Consider the following 20,414-nt stretch of genomic DNA (forward strand, 5'->3'; position numbering starts at 1 on the left):
AATGCATATATCCCGTACGTAAGTAAATAGATAGACCATCAGCCGAATCAACCGCACCAAGCGTCCTTCTATCATGCAACGAACAACATAAAGAAAAGAAAACCCATATTGACCCATTTCCGTCTCTGTTCCATGTACAAACCACGACTGGATGGTTTGACTCAAGGTATGATAAAAGTAATTAATGAAAGGAGGAACTCATTTACTCCTCTCCCAGACTATCCCGTACGCACTTGCGCACCTTCTTCTTGAACTCTTTCGGGTCTTCCCGCCATAACCGTGCAGCCTCGACATTGGCGGGGCTTTCATCGTTGGGGCTGGAGAGCATGGAGATGACGGAGAGGAGGATCGTCTCGGGCGTTTGCACGGGGGACCAGCGCTCCGCGGCGGACTCGTAGCCGTACTTGTCTTCCTCTGGGGGATGGAGGATGGAGATGCAGACGTCACCGTTGGGGTAGACTATATGATTGCCACAGTTGAATTAGTATTCTGTGATTGTCTTGTGCCTTAGAAGAGAATTCAAGGGAAGCTAGAAAGGCACAGTGTGAGGCGTACTGTTCGGATGGTACAGAGGCGTCTCGAACTTCATTTTCGGCGGCATGTGAGGGTAGTCAGGAGGAAACGAGAGACGAGCACGGAAGAAACCACCTATTATTCATTTTTGGTCAGTATGACAAGCCCCTGGAAATAATTTGGAGATGTTGATTCAGGCTTTCTCCCACCCAAACTTTACTCACCGCCATACAACTTGACATCATCGGAGATCATGAGCATGACCTCCCATTCAAAGACATTGTTATCGACCAATCCGCAGCTGATGCCGGGAATGTCCTTGTCCGACTGCATTTGCTGCAGTTGGCGGGAGAGCATGCGACCTGCTGCTGTTGTGGCCATGGTGGAGAGAGTATACCGAGGAGGGGTAAGGAGGGGGAGAGGAGGGGTGTTGAGCCGATAATACGATGAGGGGATGCAAGAGGAGGTGGTATGGTGAGAAGAGAGGGGACCCTTGATAGAGCAGAAGGTGGCCAAGGGGGTAAAGAGTAGAAGAAGAGGAGAAAGAGGAGAATAGGAGGGGCTACTACCCTGAGGGTGATTTAACACAGAGAGCAAATGAGCAGGAGGGAAGGTAAGTAGACCGAGGGTCACGAAGAGACTGGCAGTTAGTAGTAGTGAGTGGATGGGAAAGAATCGCTGCCGGGCGGTGAGTGGGGGGCGGGGTGGGCTGCGATAACAACTTAAATGGTGCGCCTCGGTGGCGTTGCTCTGCTACTACTTGTAGTAAGTAGATTGTAGCCGTGAGTACCTGGCGGGTATGGCCCGTCCAGTCTATGATATGTGACTGGTCCAAAGCAAGTTGAGGATGCTGCAGCAGGCCGGTGAAGATAATAGTAGTCTACCCTCCTGGGAAGTCTCTCTAAGCCAGGTCTGTCCAGGTGAGGGGATAACGTTTACTCCTTCGGACCTCCGCAGGACAATCCCGACTCTCCCAAGTCCCCTCCTGTGTCACACGCCATGCTTATCCCTGCCCGATGCGACGGGAGGGCAAACAAAGAAATATGGGCAATAGGGGTAGCTGTAAGAATGATCGCCAACGACTCATCCGTGCACGAGATGGCTGGAACTAAATCACATTACACAGGTTCAAACTACGTCATGGATGGAATATGGATTATCATGTAAGCGCTATATCATCAAACACGAGGACTTATGTATAGAGTCATGCAAAAGAGCAGAGTCGTAGCTGATTGTTTTGGATCTGTACACACTTTAAGGCATTCGGCGGTAGTTAAGCGTTGTTTCCAGCGAAGCCATAGGTGACCGCTCCAGCCCAAACCTGCGCAACCAGCAGAGTAGTGAAGAATGCAGCCACGGCAACCTCAATAGCGAACCCTTTGCCGATGGCCTTGACGAAGCGGACCAGAGCAGGCCGGTCGAAGGTCTTCCAAGCATCCATGATGCTCAGCTTGCCGCTGCCGCCGACAATGGCGGGAGAGACCTTGCCGCCGAAGGAACGGTCGAAAGGCACAATCGACTCATCCTCCTCAGGGAGCATAGACGCAGCCACGCGGATGAAGATGGCCCGGGCGGGAATAGACACCACGAAAGAGAGAAGGGCTGGCAGGGAGACGAGCGTAGCAGCGCCGGCGAGAGTTTTGGCTGGGGAGTCACCGCCGGAGGGGTTCTCAATGTTCTTGAAGCCGTTGCAAGCGCTGATCAGGATCAGGGGAATGTAGTATGCGGCATTGGTAACGGCGTGTTCAAAAGCAACAACAGGAGCGATCTTCTTCCAGGCATCGAAACCGGGGATCCGCTGGTAGAAACGTTTGGGAGAAGGCTCGGAAATGACGATGTGAACCCACGCCAGCTGCAGGTTCGCCAATGCAACGCTGCAGATCATGCCGACAACAAACTGAGAGAAGAATGCGTTGATAGCAAACGGCATCATCGAGAAGACCAGCCCTTGTGCAAGACCATAAGTGACGAGCATGCTCAAGCCACGGAAGCGGGAGAGGAAACCGGCACGGGCACGGAGGTGCTGAATCGTGGTGCGTAGTTTGCTGGTGATGGGCATCGGAGGGGGAGCTTCGATCACAGGCTCGGTATCGGGCTCGTTTGCATTGACAGGCTTGTTGGCGTCAAGGTTGCCATCGATTCGGACGTAGACATCGGGGTTGGAATCCTCGATAGCGGCGAGGGTCGGGATCAGCATTCCATAAGTGTACTCCACCTGAGCGTACGTGTCAGTGCCCGTCAATAATCGGCTCAGAGACAGTATGCAGCTTACCGAAAATCCGATGGCGATGAAGGCGAGGACCGTGAAGACAAACAGAGCTGACAGCCATCCTGCGAAATGGATGGTGGGTTGGTTCGGGGTAGGCTGCTCCAAGGCGGCCTCCACACCTCGACGGACGAGGGAAGAGATGGTCATGATTGTGATGGAGTCAAGCGGGGGATACCACGGTCGAATAGAACTGATGATTTTGATGGATGCAATATAGAAAAACGGCGAGTCGGATGGAAATGAAGCAGCGAGGATGAAGAGGAAGCAGAGGAATAAATGGGAGAAGGCTCGCCCTCCAGGATCAGGCGGCAACGAGCAATTGCAGGCAGTAACAAGGCTATTTTGGGACTAGTTATAAAGTAAATGGGCGGCGGCTCGTAATCACGCCTGCTGCAGTGGGGACCCGCGTCACCACCCGCCAATCAGGAGGTTGCCGATTGTTGGCGCTACTCCAAGTCGGGGCTTTCTTTGCCCGGACGCTATCATCCCCCGATCCGAATGCAGTTCTTCTTACTACCAAGCACGCTACAATGGACCCTGGCGTCGCCGTTATCACGAACTGGTGTTAGTGTGGATTGCCTGGACCAGTAACGAAGGACCCCCATGCAAAACCTGGCAGAAAGGGGCACCTCAGCTTATCGTGTTCGGGATAGGGTGCACAAATCGGCATATCCTTCTTCAAGCCTACCAAAACACAATGGGTTTCAGCCACAGCGTTTCAATCACCCAATTATCTAGGCTTGGCTTACACCAATCAACTTAAATGGTTATGCCGCCTTATGTCGCTCGTACAATATCAAGGTCCGGATCCACAGTAATTGACATGTTTTGACCGAAAAGGGCATCGCCAATACCTCAGAGGTGCGGATATTAACCGGTGAAGCGACAGCACCGATTCTGCGCTGGGCAGGCACTAGCCGATTGCTCTAGCGATTGAGAAAGGTCTCGTTGAATCAGCGACATGTTCTTTTCATAAAGCATATCCCCAGTACTACTATAGACAGTAAATTCTGCTTTGGTTCCCTCAATCAGCGTTGACGACCTCAGCAACGGATGGCAGGAACTTAGTGTCCATGCCCCACGGCGCGTGAGATTATCTCACTTGCACTTTCAACTTACGTGTCTCATCGTCGCTCTGCTGCTGGGATGTTAGTTAACCGGTAGCTACTGACCAACTGCCAAGCTTCACATACGATTAAGTTAACCTGAAAACTGAGCTGAGAAGGATAAGCTATGTGCGGAGGCCGGGCCGATTTCTCCACTCTAATGGTTGGAGTGTAGCTATAAAACCTGTCTGGGGTTACCGGAGTATATGCCGGTCTTCACGTGTATTACATAGTATCAAGGCTGGCGTAAAAGAAGCACAATCAGGGGTATACGTTTGAATGTGAGCATGATACTCAGCGCTATCTCCGCCCGTCCCTGTTTTGGCCCTAGGCAGATGGGCAATTGACAGATGCTCTCACGGAAATGGGTGTATTGAGTCTGGGCAATTTCTACCCTGAATTTCGCTGGCCAGGTATTTGATCTGCTTTATCTGAATACCCCAGGCCTGATCTTCCTAACGTCAACCACTGGAAACCAAAAGACGACGTGTGCTTTTGACGACTAGAAGGCAGTTCTGGGCTCCATGCTCAACGATTAACAATTTGATCATCAGAAGCACGTGGCCTTTGGTGCTTTTCTCAAATGTTTTGGGCGTACACCAGAATTGCTGGACAGTGGCGACTGAACTTATGTCGATCACCGTGCTGGCCGTTTTGGTGACCAGGTTTATCCATTAAAGCTGTTTCAGGCACAGACACATATGCACCACACAGAATATAAATAGGGCTAGTCCCCACACAATCTCCCGTTAATGTCTCACCTCACTTGTCTCTAGAAAGACGCCAATTGGCTTACCTTGTCAAAACTGTTGTTTGAAGAGACCCGTGCTCGACTGATCGGGTATAAGATACGAAAAACGAAGGACGGGGAAGGACGATCGTCCCGGAAGTTAATTTTGATTATTTCTATTAATTGTTCTACGGCTGATGTTAAATGTCCCTCTCTATTAATCCTACTCCTGAGCGTAGATTTTGAGAATGTATGATTCCATTAGACTACAATCTCCATAGCTGGTGGATTGATCACCATCAACTTACGTTTTTTAGCAAATGATATTGCCGCCCCGACTGGCTTCAGGGCCATGTTATTTTCGCCGAAATATCCCCGCTGGATGATATCTTTACCAATGTGATATACCATCAGTGGGGGAGTTCCTACTGTGCCGTCTTTACTAGTGGCTGGGCAGTCTTGGTAAACACAGTAGCCTGCCCTGTTGGTAGCCCTGAGACGGCCGGAAGACCCTTAGACTTGCGAACCTGCAGCATTGAGATTTTCTCTTGTAGCATCGTATATGTGAATTTATAAAGGGACATGAGCTTCATACTGTCAAGAGTGCTTGCGATCTTACTGTACCAAGTAAGCTGCAATATGAATTGTATGAAATTGTAGATAATATGATGAAAGGGGATCAACGTAAAGGTATGGTTCTACATTGATTTTGTGATGAATGAGGGTGACATCCACATTGAACCTTTGACTGCTTTACAACGGGCCTGTCACCTACTACCGGTTACCCACCAGAATCACTCTCGGCTTTTCCAAAATGCTCATTGAGCTTATAATGGTAACCATAAGAACCCAAGCCCTGTGGATTTCTACGGACGCCCCTGAGCGGAGAACGTTCAGCTCCATAGCATAAACGTGCAAGCTACGCAGCGGAGATCCACCTGCCCAGTGCGTAGTGTTCGTTAATTACTTATTAAATCCTCTTTGTCCTCCAAGTTCTCTCTTCCTTGGGGTTCAACTTCTGCTTTTCCAAACGCCTCACGACCCAAAGCTTCAACCATGTCGAGTGACTACAAGCTCTATGACTATGAGCCCTCTGTCGTCGCTGCTATTATCTCTGCCGGGCTGTTCGCTGCAACCTCCCTAGTGCATCTTTTCCAATTGATCCGTAGGCGAACATGGTGTTTTGTACCATTCGTTATTGGTGGCTTCTGTGTGTTCCCTCATCCCTCTATTCCTCCACACTTCTAATGCCTTGAGCCTTTTTAGTTGAAACCTTTGGATACATCGCACGATACTTCAGCGCCAGAGAGACCCCCGATTGGACCGTGAAACCCTACGTCGGACAAGAACTGCTTCTCCTTCTAGCCCCCGCCCTATTTTCCGCCTCCATCTACATGATCCTGGGCCGAATCATCCGCCTCCTCGACGGCAGTTCACACTCTTTGATCCGGCCATCATGGCTGACCAAGATATTCGTGACCGGCGACGTACTCTCATTCTTCATCCAAAGTGGCGGCGGCGGAATGATGGCCTCTGCCAAAACCCCCAGCAAGATCTCTTTGGGTAATAACATCATTGTGGTCGGTCTTATCGTTCAATTGGTCTTTTTCGGCTTCTTCATCATCGTCACTGTGGTATTCCATCGCCGTATGGCTGCTTCGCCCACTGAAGTATCCTTGACTTTCACACCGCCGTGGCACACTTATATGCGCATTTTGTACACGGCTAGTGTTCTGATCATGATACGGTCCATCTACCGTGTGGTGGAATATGTGCAGGGCTCGGAGGGCGTTTTGAAACAGAGTGAGATGTTTCTGTATATTTTTGATACCCTGTTGATGTTCTTGTGTTGTGTTTTGTTCAATGTCATGCATCCGAGTCGCATTCTCTCGGCTCGTCCAAAGTCTTATGGCAAGATGATGGACATGGAGGAGGATCAGGTGGAGATGCTGCGCCCGGAGGCGATGAAAAATTTTTGAGTGTCTTTCTCCTTTATCGATTTACGACTTTCTTCTCGTTCTTCTCCCATGTGTTTCGATGTGATCATTGGTTGTCATGCATACTGCATCATTCAGTCTTCCTCTATAAGCCCTATTTTCTCCAAGTAGCACCCGGGATTCAACTCTCCTATATCACCGCTCTGTCCTGATCTTCTCCTTAGAAGGAGGAAAGATACGAACAGACGACCGCAGTATTATTCCAAACAAAATCCTTATCATCTACTGTAGATGCCTTGTCGTAGTCGTACCCATTTCCGCTTATGGTTAGGAGGTATTTGAAAGTGGAACCAGCAAAGTGATAAGGAGATTAAACTTAAAACCTCTAAAATAATTACTTTATCCTCGATCTAAACTATGTGGAGATTAGAAAATGATTGACGTGTTTTAAAAGTAAAGTTGCAACCTTATGCCTTCATCTGTTGAGGATGGTGGGGTTCAACCCAGAAAGTACATTGGGCTATATTGCTACGCCTGGATAATAGTAAGGTAATTAGTTGTTCAACTCAATTCGATTCATTTCTGGTTGAAGCCTCTGTGGTCTAAGAGGGTCGTCGCTACAACTACTAAACATGTATTACAATGGGGAGACCACGTAGGCGAGTGTCTTAACAGAATACAATATATGAACTCTCACTATGTCTCTTTTCTTCTCCCCTTCTATACATTAATGACTCCATAACAGCCATAAAAAAACAAAAACAACAATATACAATAGTACCCTCTTCCACATCAAACACCTTCCTCCCCCTTCACTTCCTCACTCCCATAAGAATCAACCCTCCCATGAGCCTTGAAATACCGATAATCCAAGACACAAAGATACGACAACAACCCCACCACCCCACTAGATAACCCATTAGCTCCACCCACACCATCAATCGGTCTTGGTTCTTATAAAACTCACCATAACACCAACGCCAAAACAGCCACAAACGCACCCAAGGCCTTACTAGCGACACTACGGCCGCCGCTCGCGCCCATTATACTGATAATGAATAACGCGAACCAAAACACCGTGTCGATTATATCCAGGATCATGTTGGCTTTGAGATTGGCCCATCGCTTGAAGCGGGCTTTGTAGGTTGTTAGGATTTGGTAGGTGAGGAAGAGGGCGGCTTTGAGGCACTATTCATTAAATTGAATGTTAGTTTTAATGAGTGTAATTGAATTGAGAGAATGCCTATGAGGGGCAAGAGGATTGTACCACTGCTATACCCCAGATATTGGTGCGAGTTGCTGGTGTGCCTGGGGTTGCTAGTCGGGCGATGATGAGGATGAAGGTCAGAGCGATGAGTGATGCAATGAGGATGTGGAGGCGACGTTTGAGGAGGGGGCGCGTAGATGGATTGATGAGGTTGGTGATGTTGGTCATGTTTAATATCATTTAATGCTTGTTTTGTGTTTGAGGAGTTGTAGTATGGTATGAGTAGTATGTTTGAATTGTGTTGTAGATGGAACATCCGAACCAGGACCATTGGACTTCATAAACCATTTCCTTACATGGATTTGCCATTCGATGTAGTCTAGACTAAGGCTTTGGAACAATTTAGGCATTCAGATAAGAACAAAAATAGCCCTTTACATTGAACCGTGCTTTGCTTGAGGGAGTGGTTGGGTAGTTCTCGTATCAGTTACCTTCTGAGGATATAGATACGACTGCTGTCTTCATGCCTTAGTGCCTTGATGCCTGTGGCTCACAGCGGGAAGAATTCGGTCACCTGACCGCGTCTCCCTCTCTTCGCATGCTCGGGGATAACATGAACCCATATTCAAAGAGGAAGCGATGAGATATTTCTGGATATAGGATGTTGACTAGCGATCTGGCTATGGAGGCTTCGAAGCTGTAGAGACAGCGACTGCAACTAAGGGCCATGATCTGACTCTCTACTGGTGTTTACCTTGTTTATGGTTTGTATGTCTAATTCAATGCTCTATAATGGAGCAGGAACTACAGATGGCAGTCCATCGCCAATGTGAAGGCTAGAAGTATGATTTTTTTTATTTTTATTTATTTATTTATTTATTTTATTTTTTATTTTTTATTTTTTTCTTTTTTTTTTCTCAAGAGAAAGACCTCGTAGTAGCGATTTAGTGGTGACTGTTAATCATGGATTAGTACCATTAGTGATAAGAGCGTCTGGTGCGCAGATATATATCCACACTGCCCAAGCCCACTATCACTTACTACTACTAGTAGTACTATGAAAGTTTCTAATCACACCAAACCAAACGAGAGCTAACTACATAACGATAAGCTTGTTGCAACGACCAACAAGTACCCAATGTATTCCGTACACCATGATGCAGCACTGGCTTAGGTCATGCCTGAAGATAAATATAGAAAGACAAGCCCTCCGCTAGAACTTTCTTTATAATCCGATCAAACAGCGACATGTAGTTGAAGTATATCGAGCTATAAATAAAGAGGACGCGATAAGCTTTCTAAAACGAACATCTCCGCAAAGCCACAATCAGCTCAAGTCACAATGTCATCGAAATGCAGAAGTCTCGAGCTTATCGCGCATCCGTTGCGTGGATGCTTACCTTCCGAGGTCCAGTGCGGCGGATTGACTGTTACACATCACATTCTGATGCCACTCTGCATAGTCTACGTCACCACTTCATGAATACCCCTCCTTATTTCAGTGTATAAGCATGGTCATCATGCTGCAACTACTCAAGATCTATTACGCGGCTTGGTTGATGATCTTAAGAGTTTATTGACTCATATTTTTTACCTAACCGACCGAGAAAGAGTGTAAATCAACCTGGTGATCCATTAAACCATCCATAAACCATCCATGCTGCTGCATATCCACGATCATGATCCTGGGCAGTCGGCACATTATCTACTAGTCATTATGCTATGACCCATCCTATTAACATATACAAGCCGCAAACAAAGCGTAGAAGTCGTAAACCATAATAGTGAAACAATCCAAGTCAGGTTTTCAGTCCCGTCTTGGCGCCTGAAGTATCCAGGCCATCAAGTCATTTGCCCAGTCATCTAGAGAAGGAACATAGCAGCGAGACCAAGAGCACCAGCGATTCCACTGCCGGCAATGTTAAGCTTGGGAGCAGCACCAGTGGTCTCGGAGGAAGAGGGAGCAGTTCCGGTAGCAGAGGAAGAGCCGCCAGAGCCGTTGGAGCTAGATCCAGATCCAGATCCAGAGCCAGAGCCAGAGGTAGAGCTGCCAGAAGAGCCGGAGGTGGCACCAGAGACAGTACCGGTGCTGGTGCTGGTGCCAGTGATAGTGCTGAGAGTGGTCTGGCCAGAGACAGTGCCGGTGCTAGTGCTCGTGCTGGTGATGGTGCTCAAGGTGGTCGCACCAGAGGTGGCACCAGAAGTCTGCAAAAGATTAGCTTCCCAACGTTGGTATCACGAGTATACTAAGCTTACCGCTCCACTGGTGGTAGCGCCAGTCGTGGCACCGCTGGTGTTACCACTGTTGGTTCCAGAGGCAGACGAGGCACCACTGCCGGTAGCCGAAGAGGCAGAGGTGGTAGATCCAGCACCGCCAGCGCCGGAGCCAGTGCTAGAAGCACCAGTAGCAGAAGCGGAGTCGGAGCTGCCAGAGGAAGTGGGGCAAGAAGCAAGAGCCGTCGAGACAACGGCGTTGGCGTCATCATTGGGGCAAGCCTGAGCGGTGCAGTCGCGGATACCGTAGCTGTAGTCGGGCTTGCTGCACAGGCAGGACATGTCGCCGCTGGAGCAGCCAAGCTCAGAAGCCTTGTTGTTCATGTTGCTAAGGCACATTTGCTAGAGACGCGCGCTGGTCAGTAAGGTGCGCCAGGAAAGTCACATCCAGGTACACATACAGCGCAGTCGCTGACGGAGACATCAGCGCTGACCATGCTGGCAGCGGCCAGAAGAGCAAGGGAGAGCGAGAAGGTCTTCATTGTGTGTGATAAGAAGATGGAAACGTGCAAGAGCAGAAATCGAAGAGCGACGGCGCGAAGAATGGGGTATCAACCGAAGAAGACGGGATGAACACGAAAGACAGATGATGGGACTGGATGGATTGCTTGGAGAGATAGAAAGGAAAGAAAGAGAAGGAGGGCGAGGGGACAAGAGCCGATTTAATATGGAGGCAGGAAAGAGTCAACAAGTGCAAATCCAAATTCAGGGCCCGCAGCTTCCCTTGTTTGCCGCACCGACAACTCGATTCGTTCACTTCGGCGTTTGCCGTCAATCTACTAGTTTGGAGTAGTTGCGTTGCTTGTTTTTACTTTTCTGCTTTTTGCTTTTCACAATTTTCATTTCATTTTTCATATTTCATTTTTATTAATTTTTTTCTGCGAGTCGCTGGTTGCTTCTGGAGTCGATCAGCAAAGGCATCAGAACCCCATCTACCAGGCTACCAGCGCGCCAACGTGGCTCAGGACACCGTCACGGGCCAGTCCATGCAGTCATGGCTGCTCCACCCTGGCCTTAATCTTGGACTAAAGGGAAGGGGCATCGTCTATCATGATCAGACCCAGACACCGTGGCTCAACTCGAATCCACTGTATCCCCTGCGTGCCTCTCATAGGCTGAAGGGAAAAACCCTCGCTTGCGCCGAGTGGCTGAGGATCTAGGGATTTGGAGATATCCCCGGTTGTTGATCCCACTTTCCCTCAACAATCCCAAGCTCCAGTCGATTAAGTTTTTCTTTTGCTAACCGAACTAGGGAGAAGGGCCTTTTCTCTCTTTGTTAGTGCATCTAGTTTACTCCTATTCCGCCAATTTACGAACCGGGCTGCCGACTGACACTAGAGAAGTCTAGATCTGACGACAGAGAGATGCTAAGGCCAAGTTTCGTCACACCACCTACGTCAGTGAGGAGGGGGATACTGGATGCCCAAGATGTGAATGCCGGCAGGCCAAGCAAGGCCAGGAAGTGGGCAGAGACTGGCATAGGGCCCTTGACCGACAGGATGCAGGGGATCGACGCGATGGGGCCGATCTTCGCCGGCTCAGATGGTGATTTGTGCTTCGCTCTGCCACTAAAATCAGCCCACCGCCGGTGTGGCTGACCCTCGCCCTCTTAAGCCACATTTGGCTGCCTCCGCGACAGGGCTGGGCCACTCACGACTCTGGCCGTCTCTCTAGCGTTGACGCTGGAGAAGAGTCCAGGATTGATTCGCCCATTGTCAATCGGACTGACTACAGAGCTCTGTGTATCACGGCAACTTGGCTCGTGGTACCACAGCAACACAGTTGTTTGGTCCGTTGTGGGGAAGCTGCTGAGTTTTCCGCCACCCACTAATTTCGATCTATTGATTGAGGAAGCTACCATTTCTCTCGTAACCGTGGGCGAGAGTCAGGACGGAAAAACAGTTCCAGGGCGCGGCCGAAAGGAAGGCTGGGTTATCCAGCCATTCCATTTCCCACGGGCTGCATTGTCTGTAAGGAGAAGGGGTATCTGCACCTTCCAAACAAACACTCACTCAAAGTTCTAGAAGAGCGCGTCGAGTCGCCATGGACCGGTCGGTGCATTGATGCATTTACGTGGGATGAAGTGTGCGTTGTATCATCACTTCCAAGTCCAGGCAGAAGGGAAGGGTGCCCACCAGATTGACTAACTCCGCTCCGTGGAGGCGACGACCCTAGTCGGACTGGGTAAATGTTTGAGTTGTGGCGGTGCGACAGCTCATCTTCTCTTTGTTGGTTTTAATTTAGATTTTTTTTTTCTTTTTCTCCGGAATTCGACCGAGAAGCCCGTCCCTTCGGCGCCCTACGTCATGGGTCCCTGTGCTCAGGGCCTGTCCCCCGTCCATCAATCAACGCATCCTCGCAAGGGCTGCATTGCCTGCCCCAACGTCACTTTTATTTCACCTGCTCGTGGATGTAGGGTATCTAACTATCTCCAGTTTTCATGCAACGGCCCCATGATGCAATTAAGGGCGACAATGATCATCTTGACAGGGTTCATGGAATCTTGGCAGAATTTCCTTCGAATTGGAATCACTCTGCGAAATGGCTGACTGCGAAGATATTACAGTGCGCTTGCATGCATTGTGCAGTGGTTCGACTCCTGAAACTGATCGGTTCCATTGGAATGCACTGGCCAGATGTGAGATGTAATGTCTCATGACTAGTGCCTTGATTCGTTACACTGCCTGATGATGATTGTCACCATCATCAGGTAAGGCGTTGAATGCGAAACAAGGTCAACATCTAGAGATGCAGTAGATTGCATGAACCTCGCTGTTCCCCAGAACTTTATACCCAAGATCAAACAAGCAGTAAATTTCGACCAGATAGCTGCAATGGTAGCTTATTCAACAAAATACACTGTAGCATGCATAATACATAATATCACAATCAACCCGTAAATTATCACAACCACCAGTCTCTCCCATCAAGTATATGCTCAGGAACATGTCTCCTTCAGTCCCTGATAATAAGCCGCCGCTTCCTCTCCGGCAATGCGACCGAAGACCGCGCACTCCAACAGCGACGATCCCCCCAACCGATTCTGGCCATGGAGACCCCCGGTAATCTCGCCCGCCGCCCAGAGTCCGGGAATCGGCTGCCCCAGACCGTCCAACACCTGGCTGCGCTCGTTGATCACCACGCCTCCCATGGTAAAGTGAACAACCGGGGTAACCTTTCCCACATACACCACCGACTCCGGCTTGACCTCCCTCAGCGTCCAATTTCCAAACGACTGACGCCCAAACTCATCCTGCCTCTTCCCAGCGACCACATCCGCATACTCCCTCAGCGTCTCCTCCAGCGCCGACATCTCCCCCAACTCCCCAACCGTCGTCTTCTTAACCAATCCCTTCCACATATAAAATCCCAAATGCGACTGCAACGCCGCAGCAGCCCCCTCATCCAGCACCAGCTTCACATCCCACTGCCTCGCCTTGGTCGGCAACCTCTCCGCCCGCCCCATCACTTCCCCTGTCACCTTCTCCCTCGTCTCCAACTCATTCACAAACCTCCTCCCATCCCCAAGCACAAGTATACCCCCCTCCCCCCTCAACGCCTCCGCCGCCAATATCTTCACCATCGCCTCCGCCTCATCTTCCTTCCCTCCCACAAACCCCGTCGGATGCACCTGCACCTGCTCCATATCCACCACGGCCGCCCCAACATCCTGCAGTAGAGGCTGCGTCCCCTCGCGCTGCTCATTCGTCGACGGTATCCCCTCCAGATCGGGCCGATACTGCGCTAACAACCCTCTCGCATCGCCTGCGAACCCTCCACTCGCGACAACGACAGGTCCGTACGCTGTCTCTGTTTTTGTCTGATTGCCCCTTTCCTCATTATCCTGGACAGTATACTCCACCCCAACTACCCGTCCTCCTCCCCCCTCTTCTCGTAGAATCCTAGTGACCCGTCTCCCCACCTCCATCCGACAATTCTTATCCTCCGACACCCGTCCCAATAACCCTTTGATGATATCATACCCCGGTGTCCCCTTCCCACTTCCCCGATGCGTCCGCGATACACTATGTCCCCCGAGTCGAGTGACCCGACTCAGATCGACCCCGATGTCATCCGTAAGCCAGTATAGCGCGTCCGCGGACTTGGTTGTAAGGGTGTTGATGAGTTTCTCGCGTCGGGTGCGCTCTACCCCTTCAGCGGAGGTATACGGCATTCCTGCGGAGAGGATGGTATCGTGTTGGAATGTGGTGATGGAATCCGGGTCGGGTTGGTATCGTGTCGGTGCGGCGTTGATCCCTGACGAGGCTTTGATGCTGTTACCGCCGGGTTTGGGCGCCCGGTCGAGGAGGAGCACTGGGATGTGGTGCGTTAAGAGCGTGCTGGTCGTGGTTAGGCCCGCCAGGCCGGTGCCGATTATTATGGTTTGGGGGGTCATTTTTGATGTTTTTGGATGGTTGAGGATGGATGTGTAGAGGTTGTAGGTGTAGGTGTAGTTGTAGTTGTAAGCTAGTAGTGGTAATAGTTTGGTTGGGGTGGTGAGGGGTTATAGTAGTATTAGTGACGGGATCGTATGATCTAACAAGGTGGTGGTGGTGGTATGTTGCGATGGGTTGTACGATCGGATAGTTTGAGTCCGGATAAAGTCAGGGCTTTTGAAGGGTACTGCGAGGAATAACGTGATTGGGAATCGATGGATGCATGTAGGTGTTGTATGACTGCTCTCCTGTTGGAATGTGGAAGTCTAGAACATCTCCGCACAGCAGCATTTACAGTCGCGCTTATCTGTAATCTTATTGGATGGTTAAGTAAGTGTTGGAGGCACATCCGGGCACCAATCAGATTTGGTTTTCGTAGTGTAGTAACTTGTAAGTAATTATTAAGTAGATGATTAGACACCATACCACAGGATCTTAACCACTCAGTCCAACAAGAAGTACAAAGAAGTATGATCGTAACTGAGCTGCTGATCCCAACACAGGATCCACACCCCTGCTGGAACACTATCACTATCAGCCTTGTCCAAATGATGCTTACAACAGTTATCTCTTAGATACGTTCTTTAATTGGTCCACTTCTTAGCTATTCACAACCCAATGGCTACATGGGAAGTTTTGATGTACGTGTGATGGGTGAATGCGGTCCGACACGTGATTGATGGCTCTTATAAATAGCCCTGTAACTCTTGTTCCACCTCAAGTTCGCAATAGAGTGCAGGAGACTAAGAGGAAAGACCGAAGAAGACACTACTACAGGTGCTCACATTTCAACTTTGTCCCTTCGCTGCTATCTTTTCGCAACCCACAAACTGCCCTCGCAGAGTTGTTTGTCATACACTTTGATTGAGGGTTCACCCGGGACAGGATTCCATGTTAGGCAACTTGGTATCATGCCAACTCAAGAATATTTCGATCAGATTCCTCCGTTCCCTTCAGAACTACCTGTTGTTTCACTGTCAAAGATCTCTCTCGAAGGATTGAAGAACAACACGACAGAAGAAGTAGAGGAATTGTTCGAAGCGTGCCAACAATGGGGATTCTTTCTGTTGGACTTGAGGGGGTCAGATGAGGGGGCTGCTCTGCTTCAGGACGCCGAAGGAATGTTCGAGTTGACTACACAGCTCTCTACGCTGGGACAAGAGACTCTGAAGTCTTATACCTACAAGCCCCCAGACTTTATGAGGTATGTACTTGCAACCCCAGTCCTCGGCCTTGTATGTTTAACTTTCGATCAGATATAAAGGGATAGGAAGCATAAAGACGGACAATGGCGAAGCCGACCATATCCACGCCTACTCGCTAAGCCAAGATGAAGTGCTAGGATACCCCAATCGCTCAAGCCTCCACCCTGAAGTGATCAACACCAGCAAAGAGCAGCTCCGGAAGTTCATCGAACACGCCCACGCTATATTAGATGAAGTCTTGGCCAAGTTGGACATTTGCTTGGGCATCGAACCCAAGACACTCGAAGCACTGAGTCCGTTGGACCAGGAATCTGAGAGCTTAGTCCGCCTGCTCTGGAGCCCAGCCCAAGCCAATCCCGATTATGACCGCATATCCTTTGGCGGCCACACTGACATGGGAACAATGACGCTCTTATTTAATATCGCAGGCGGACTCCAAGTTCTCCCCGCGAGTCGTGAGAATGTCAAAGAAAACTGGCAATACATAAAACCGGAGCCCGGGTGTGCTGTTGTGAATGTTGGCGACACATTGGTAGAGTGGACGGGAGGTGTCTTGCGCAGCTCTCTGCACCGGGTGGTGACAGCTCCAGGGGACCAAGCGATGGTGCAACGGGAAAGTGTGGCCTATCTGGTACGTCCCAAGCGAACTGCATCTCTCCAGCGCCTTAAGGGAGGGGTTATCCCGCCCTTGTTGCCGGGAGAAGAGGATGAAACGCGCTCGGTAGATGAGTGGAATGAATGGAGATCTCGGCAAATTGCATTGGGACAGTTGAAGCCCGAGACGCGAGGCGGACGCAACATGTAATGTAATGCGCTCCCCAGCTTCAACTTCAAACGAGGCTTTCTAACGCTACAAACTTTTTGCGTCCTAGGGCGAACACTTGAAAGATTCCAAGTCGGAGATACCGGCCAGCTGTCAGACATCATAGAGCTTAGATAAACTGCTAGAGAACCTGTATCGTATATCTTGTCCACAATTTTCTTAGAAAGTACATTATTGGTACCGTAGTGTGGGGGTCAGATCTGGGTGGCAAGGGACTGATGAAGTAACTGTATACGGTCAATGTGCTCACCCACAGTAAGGTAATGCCTGTTACCTTTATCGTCAGCTGATTCACTCTAACAGAGTGGGCAGGACTGGACCTTTTCTCATAATGTGAGATATAACGCGTGCATAGACCCCACATTTGGAGTGAATGATGATAGCGTCTGGTTCTGGAGAGAAACAAGGCTACCAGACCACATCGGCAGTTACCAGATCGAAATTTTGACATATAATTCATAACCCATGTTAGACATTGCTCCAACACTAACAAAGAGGCTAGATAGCGAGATACAGAAATAGTTGACAGTAGAAAGTTATTACGGGGCAGTTACAAAGAAAGGCGAGAAATTAGAGAGAAGAAAAGGGCTTTCAGGGGTATCATAGGTTTACCTAGGGTATGCGATTGCAGGATTGTTGGATCCAACAGACACAAACAAAGAGAGAAGAGACACAGCCCCTTTTTCTATCAAGGTTGGAATTCTCAAGCACGGTTGTTGCTGGACTAGCGGCCGCGACTAGGATTGACGATGTAAGACGATGTAACAAACAAATGGACGGATGCGTGCCCAAGCTCACACCGTGACTGACACCATTCGGTGAATTGTCCACCAGCTATAAAGGGTTCCCTCAATCCATACTCAATCCATATTAGGATGGTCACCCTAATCGATCATTTCTCGTTTACTAAGTGGAATCTGCCGATAGACCCTTTTTCTATTGCGATAAATTTCATTCATTTCCCCCCTCTTCCCAGCTCTTTCTCATTTGCGGAGTTTAGAGAAAGTTAGCACCCGACACGAAGTGTTTTCCTGGAAATCTACAATAACAGATTCCGACCGTTGAAAGGACAAAAGTCGTTGACGGATACAATGACAACAGAACCACTCCCCACAAGCCTGTCCCAAGCGTTGGACCTTCCATTCTCCTCTGCGCGCCAATGTTCGGTGCAGCTGCCCTCAGATATTGCGGTCGGCTCTGGTATGTACTAGAATGTACGCATCTTACCTGCTAAGGGATACTCACTACGTTATAGTTAGTGTTGGTGGCTATGTAGCTTGCCTCATGACCAAATATGCTCTCTATTATGCCACACAACACCCTAAACTGCAATCTCAGACTGACCTTCGAAATTCTTATGTCCAATTCTACCGTCCAACTTTCGCCTCGGCACCCTTGAGGATGACCTTGCGAGAAGTGAACATCGGGAAAGCACAGTCTACCCTCCGAGTCGAATCATTCCAGAATGAAAAACTCGCCGTGTCTGTGGATATAGGGTATGTAGGAAACAATCATTCCCGGAATAACAGATGCTTACATACTTGACAGCATCACCAACCCGTCCATCACAGGCATCACAATCCAAACTGACTGGCGTCTCTTCACTCCCCCTTCTCCTGTGGACCTCACCAAACTCGAGACAGACAGTGACCCGAATTGGATTTCTTACCACTGCGCCTTCTATCCCGAAGGATTTCGAAGGGGTCAGTCCTACCTCAAGAACTTCATCCCGAGAGCTCTGCCCACCGATTTTCCATTCATCGAGCAATGGGTTGAACCGGGTTGGGACTATCTCCCGCTAGGCTCGCGGCCGTCGGAAAGTGGAGGCAAGGCCCGATGGACCAATGACATGGTACAGTTTGTGGGAGACATGCCACTTCCGATTCAAGAGAACTATGTCCGGCATGAAGAGGGAAAGCCATTTCCGATGGGGAGTATAGCGGCCATGCTCGAGTTTGCGAAGCGCCAGGAAAAGGCCCGCAATGAAGGACGGAGCGATTGGAGAGTTCTCAACGATGACGGCACCAAGAAATTTTCGGGCAAACTGCTGAACGTCTCCTTGACTCTCTCCACGGAGATCAAGCAAAGGCTTCCCGCGGAGGGCGTCCGATGGCTGTACTTGCGGACTGAGTGCAAAAGAATCTTGAACGGTCAAATGGATATGGAGGTTCTTATTTTTGATGAAAGGATGGATCTAATTGCTATCAGTCAGCAGATAGCGGCTCTTGTACCTGCTAACTCGAAGATCCAGAAATTGTGACTTACTGGAGACATGTGATTTTCTATCAATCTAATAAGTGCCTGTTTAGATGTTTCTTTGTCCATGCTGATAGTCCAAGTAGAATTTGGTTATACCAATGATGGCGACGGAAGCTTAAACTTATTTAGGAAGATAAGATTTTTGAGCGTTGTCTCGGTTTAGACAGCCTTTTTCGCCGATGCTTGAAAGATGAGAAGGGAAGCATGATTCATCCAACCATTCACCTAGATAGACCATGAATGAACAAGGGCACTGGGAGGATTGGTGAAGTAATCTACTGCCTTGCTTGGATACTAAGCTCCAACATCGATTATCACTGTGACTTGGGGCTGTGTATTGGTCTTCAGCTATATAAGGCATGCTCTAGCATTTCACTCGGTATCTGATTGAATTTCATAATTCAATCCAGCCTTGCCTGCTTGAAGGTATATAAGGAGGGTTGGGACCTCTTCCAATTATCTTCTGCTTTTATTCCATAGCTTTACTTCTTTACTACATGATATCTTCTTCCTGTATGCCCTTGACATTCTGTATGCATACAATAGAACCTAGCTATCTATATTGGAATAAAGCATTCTATATACTTCAGTACATGGTTCCCATAGGGCGCAGAACTTGACAGTACTTGGAAATATGGTACACATGACTGATAAGAAGAGTACACCAACTACTGGGACAGCTGACAGATCGTCACCAGCACTAAGCAAACAGGAGGAGGTATAATGCGCAGTCCAAGATATCAGAAGTGAAAAGAGGGCTCTTTCGAGGGTGACCTGAGAATAGGCCTTTCACATTGTGGACATCACGACTGTACATGCGATTCATAAAATCTGAAAAAGGCCACTGTGCATCCAACTTGTGGCAGCTGGTTGCGATACATACATCGGGAGACCAGAATGAAAGCGACTGTGTCGTGGGTACCTGTTGGATGGCCGAGTCGGCCCTGGGAAGACATGGATGTCTACAAGTTAGCTGCCCTCGGTCAACCTCTTAAGTCTCAACTATCCGAGAATTGAACCTGATAACTAGTATCTTTTTGCATGTTGCGCAGCATTATACAGAACCTTTGAATGGGTATATATGGCAGTGACAATACAAACGACCATTCTTGAAGAGCTAGAACCAGACGATCAATATGACATACTGGATGCCTTTGAGCTTTAGTCATTACGTCAGTGTCCTCCCTTCTGCTTTCTGAACCGTTTGATGATCCGAAAGTTCAATTATATCAATTAACTACAATTTAAATGATCACCAATTCTCCGTCGGCGTTGCTACTATTTAGGCTTCACTGCTTATCGCATTTTCCAAGTGGAGTTCCGTCATGGCCGGATTCATGCTTTTCAGATTTCTATGCACCGTTCCAGTTACATCAATGTCCTGCTGATCTGGTCTCAGGGATAACCTCCGCCAGAAGCATGTACCGACTGTCATGTTTGTAATAAGGGCAACTTCCTCAAATGATCAAGTCATTTATAAATTAAACCAGGAAATTACTATTGCTGCATCAACCAGATCGCCTATAAGTGTTGCCCAACTCCAGCAAAGCGCGAACTGATCAACCCCAAGTCCAGCAATAACAGGCAGACCTTGCTGATATTGATATCGCTAGCATGAGGGCTGGACACAGTTACCAGCATTTGGACTTTAGGCC

At 49.0% G+C, this 20,414-nt stretch overlaps 9 protein-coding genes across 9 annotated transcripts; 3 read left to right on the top strand and 6 right to left on the bottom strand.

Annotated features, from left to right (window-relative positions):
• Window positions 1-104: 104 nt before the first annotated feature.
• BO85DRAFT_70076 (putative ubiquitin conjugating enzyme) lies at window positions 105-1,161 on the bottom strand. Its single transcript, XM_025665601.1, has 3 exons — window positions 738-1,161; window positions 556-648; window positions 105-459 (listed from the first exon to the last, which is right to left on the bottom strand). The coding sequence occupies exons 1-3, from the start codon at window positions 892-894 to the stop codon at window positions 203-205; spliced, it is 507 nt and encodes a 168-aa protein (XP_025513879.1). The 5' UTR covers window positions 895-1,161; the 3' UTR covers window positions 105-202.
• A 278-nt stretch (window positions 1,162-1,439) lies between these two features.
• On the bottom strand, window positions 1,440-3,099 carry BO85DRAFT_401252 (uncharacterized protein). Its single transcript, XM_025657151.1, has 2 exons — window positions 2,786-3,099; window positions 1,440-2,728 (listed from the first exon to the last, which is right to left on the bottom strand). Exons 1-2 carry the CDS (start codon window positions 2,927-2,929, stop codon window positions 1,787-1,789), a joined length of 1,086 nt encoding a protein of 361 aa, XP_025513880.1. The 5' UTR covers window positions 2,930-3,099; the 3' UTR covers window positions 1,440-1,786.
• Window positions 3,100-5,674: 2,575 nt separating this feature from the next.
• BO85DRAFT_498378 (RTA1 domain-containing protein) lies at window positions 5,675-6,597 on the top strand (the record flags this gene model as incomplete). The annotated part of the gene is made up of 2 exons (XM_025664032.1): window positions 5,675-5,783; window positions 5,885-6,597. The coding sequence occupies 2 exons, from the start codon at window positions 5,675-5,677 to the stop codon at window positions 6,595-6,597; spliced, it is 822 nt and encodes a 273-aa protein (XP_025513881.1).
• Window positions 6,598-7,518: 921 nt separating this feature from the next.
• On the bottom strand, window positions 7,519-7,990 carry BO85DRAFT_375909 (uncharacterized protein; the record flags this gene model as incomplete). The annotated part of the gene is made up of 2 exons (XM_025656194.1): window positions 7,519-7,743; window positions 7,823-7,990. 2 exons carry the CDS (start codon window positions 7,988-7,990, stop codon window positions 7,519-7,521), a joined length of 393 nt encoding a protein of 130 aa, XP_025513882.1.
• A 1,458-nt stretch (window positions 7,991-9,448) lies between these two features.
• Window positions 9,449-10,770, bottom strand: BO85DRAFT_70186 (CFEM domain-containing protein). The gene is made up of 3 exons (XM_025665602.1): window positions 10,438-10,770; window positions 10,019-10,378; window positions 9,449-9,886 (listed from the first exon to the last, which is right to left on the bottom strand). The coding sequence occupies exons 1-3, from the start codon at window positions 10,516-10,518 to the stop codon at window positions 9,626-9,628; spliced, it is 702 nt and encodes a 233-aa protein (XP_025513883.1). The 5' UTR covers window positions 10,519-10,770; the 3' UTR covers window positions 9,449-9,625.
• Window positions 10,771-12,803: 2,033 nt separating this feature from the next.
• frdA (putative FAD dependent oxidoreductase) lies at window positions 12,804-14,717 on the bottom strand. Its single transcript, XM_025658059.1, has one exon. The coding sequence runs from the start codon at window positions 14,430-14,432 to the stop codon at window positions 12,975-12,977; it is 1,458 nt and encodes a 485-aa protein (XP_025513884.1). The 5' UTR covers window positions 14,433-14,717; the 3' UTR covers window positions 12,804-12,974.
• Window positions 14,718-15,217: 500 nt separating this feature from the next.
• Window positions 15,218-16,909, top strand: BO85DRAFT_470257 (oxidoreductase). The gene is made up of 2 exons (XM_025662385.1): window positions 15,218-15,676; window positions 15,729-16,909. Exons 1-2 carry the CDS (start codon window positions 15,384-15,386, stop codon window positions 16,480-16,482), a joined length of 1,047 nt encoding a protein of 348 aa, XP_025513885.1. The 5' UTR covers window positions 15,218-15,383; the 3' UTR covers window positions 16,483-16,909.
• Window positions 16,553-17,198, bottom strand: BO85DRAFT_70231 (uncharacterized protein). Its single transcript, XM_025665603.1, has one exon. The coding sequence runs from the start codon at window positions 16,958-16,960 to the stop codon at window positions 16,622-16,624; it is 339 nt and encodes a 112-aa protein (XP_025513886.1). The 5' UTR covers window positions 16,961-17,198; the 3' UTR covers window positions 16,553-16,621.
• Window positions 17,199-17,347: 149 nt separating this feature from the next.
• On the top strand, window positions 17,348-18,820 carry BO85DRAFT_70246 (PKS-like enzyme). Its single transcript, XM_025665604.1, has 3 exons — window positions 17,348-17,700; window positions 17,756-17,996; window positions 18,049-18,820. Exons 1-3 carry the CDS (start codon window positions 17,592-17,594, stop codon window positions 18,758-18,760), a joined length of 1,062 nt encoding a protein of 353 aa, XP_025513887.1. The 5' UTR covers window positions 17,348-17,591; the 3' UTR covers window positions 18,761-18,820.
• Window positions 18,821-20,414: the final 1,594 nt, after the last annotated feature.

The sequence above is a fragment of the Aspergillus piperis genome (assembly GCF_003184755.1).
Source record: "Aspergillus piperis CBS 112811 unplaced genomic scaffold BO85scaffold_14, whole genome shotgun sequence".
Taxonomy (NCBI): Eukaryota; Fungi; Ascomycota; class Eurotiomycetes; order Eurotiales; family Aspergillaceae; genus Aspergillus; species Aspergillus piperis.

Coding starts and splice junctions, on each gene's coding strand:
- BO85DRAFT_70076 (XM_025665601.1), bottom strand. CDS start 894: ATGGCCACAACAGCAGCAGGTCGCATGCTCTCCCGCCAACTGCAGCAA. Junction 649..737: donor TGATGTCAAGTTGTATGGCG/GTGAGTAAAGTT, acceptor AATGAATAATAG/GTGGTTTCTTCCGTGCTCGT. Junction 460..555: donor GCCTCTGTACCATCCGAACA/GTACGCCTCACA, acceptor GCAATCATATAG/TCTACCCCAACGGTGACGTC.
- BO85DRAFT_401252 (XM_025657151.1), bottom strand. CDS start 2,929: ATGACCATCTCTTCCCTCGTCCGTCGAGGTGTGGAGGCCGCCTTGGAG. Junction 2,729..2,785: donor TCATCGCCATCGGATTTTCG/GTAAGCTGCATA, acceptor ACGTACGCTCAG/GTGGAGTACACTTATGGAAT.
- BO85DRAFT_70186 (XM_025665602.1), bottom strand. CDS start 10,518: ATGAAGACCTTCTCGCTCTCCCTTGCTCTTCTGGCCGCTGCCAGCATG. Junction 10,379..10,437: donor TCTCCGTCAGCGACTGCGCT/GTATGTGTACCT, acceptor GCGCGTCTCTAG/CAAATGTGCCTTAGCAACAT. Junction 9,887..10,018: donor GCGCTACCACCAGTGGAGCG/GTAAGCTTAGTA, acceptor GTCTCTGGCCAG/ACCACTCTCAGCACTATCAC.
- frdA (XM_025658059.1), bottom strand. CDS start 14,432: ATGACCCCCCAAACCATAATAATCGGCACCGGCCTGGCGGGCCTAACC.
- BO85DRAFT_470257 (XM_025662385.1), top strand. CDS start 15,384: ATGCCAACTCAAGAATATTTCGATCAGATTCCTCCGTTCCCTTCAGAA. Junction 15,677..15,728: donor AAGCCCCCAGACTTTATGAG/GTATGTACTTGC, acceptor ACTTTCGATCAG/ATATAAAGGGATAGGAAGCA.
- BO85DRAFT_70231 (XM_025665603.1), bottom strand. CDS start 16,960: ATGAATTATATGTCAAAATTTCGATCTGGTAACTGCCGATGTGGTCTG.
- BO85DRAFT_70246 (XM_025665604.1), top strand. CDS start 17,592: ATGACAACAGAACCACTCCCCACAAGCCTGTCCCAAGCGTTGGACCTT. Junction 17,701..17,755: donor AGATATTGCGGTCGGCTCTG/GTATGTACTAGA, acceptor ACTACGTTATAG/TTAGTGTTGGTGGCTATGTA. Junction 17,997..18,048: donor GCCGTGTCTGTGGATATAGG/GTATGTAGGAAA, acceptor CATACTTGACAG/CATCACCAACCCGTCCATCA.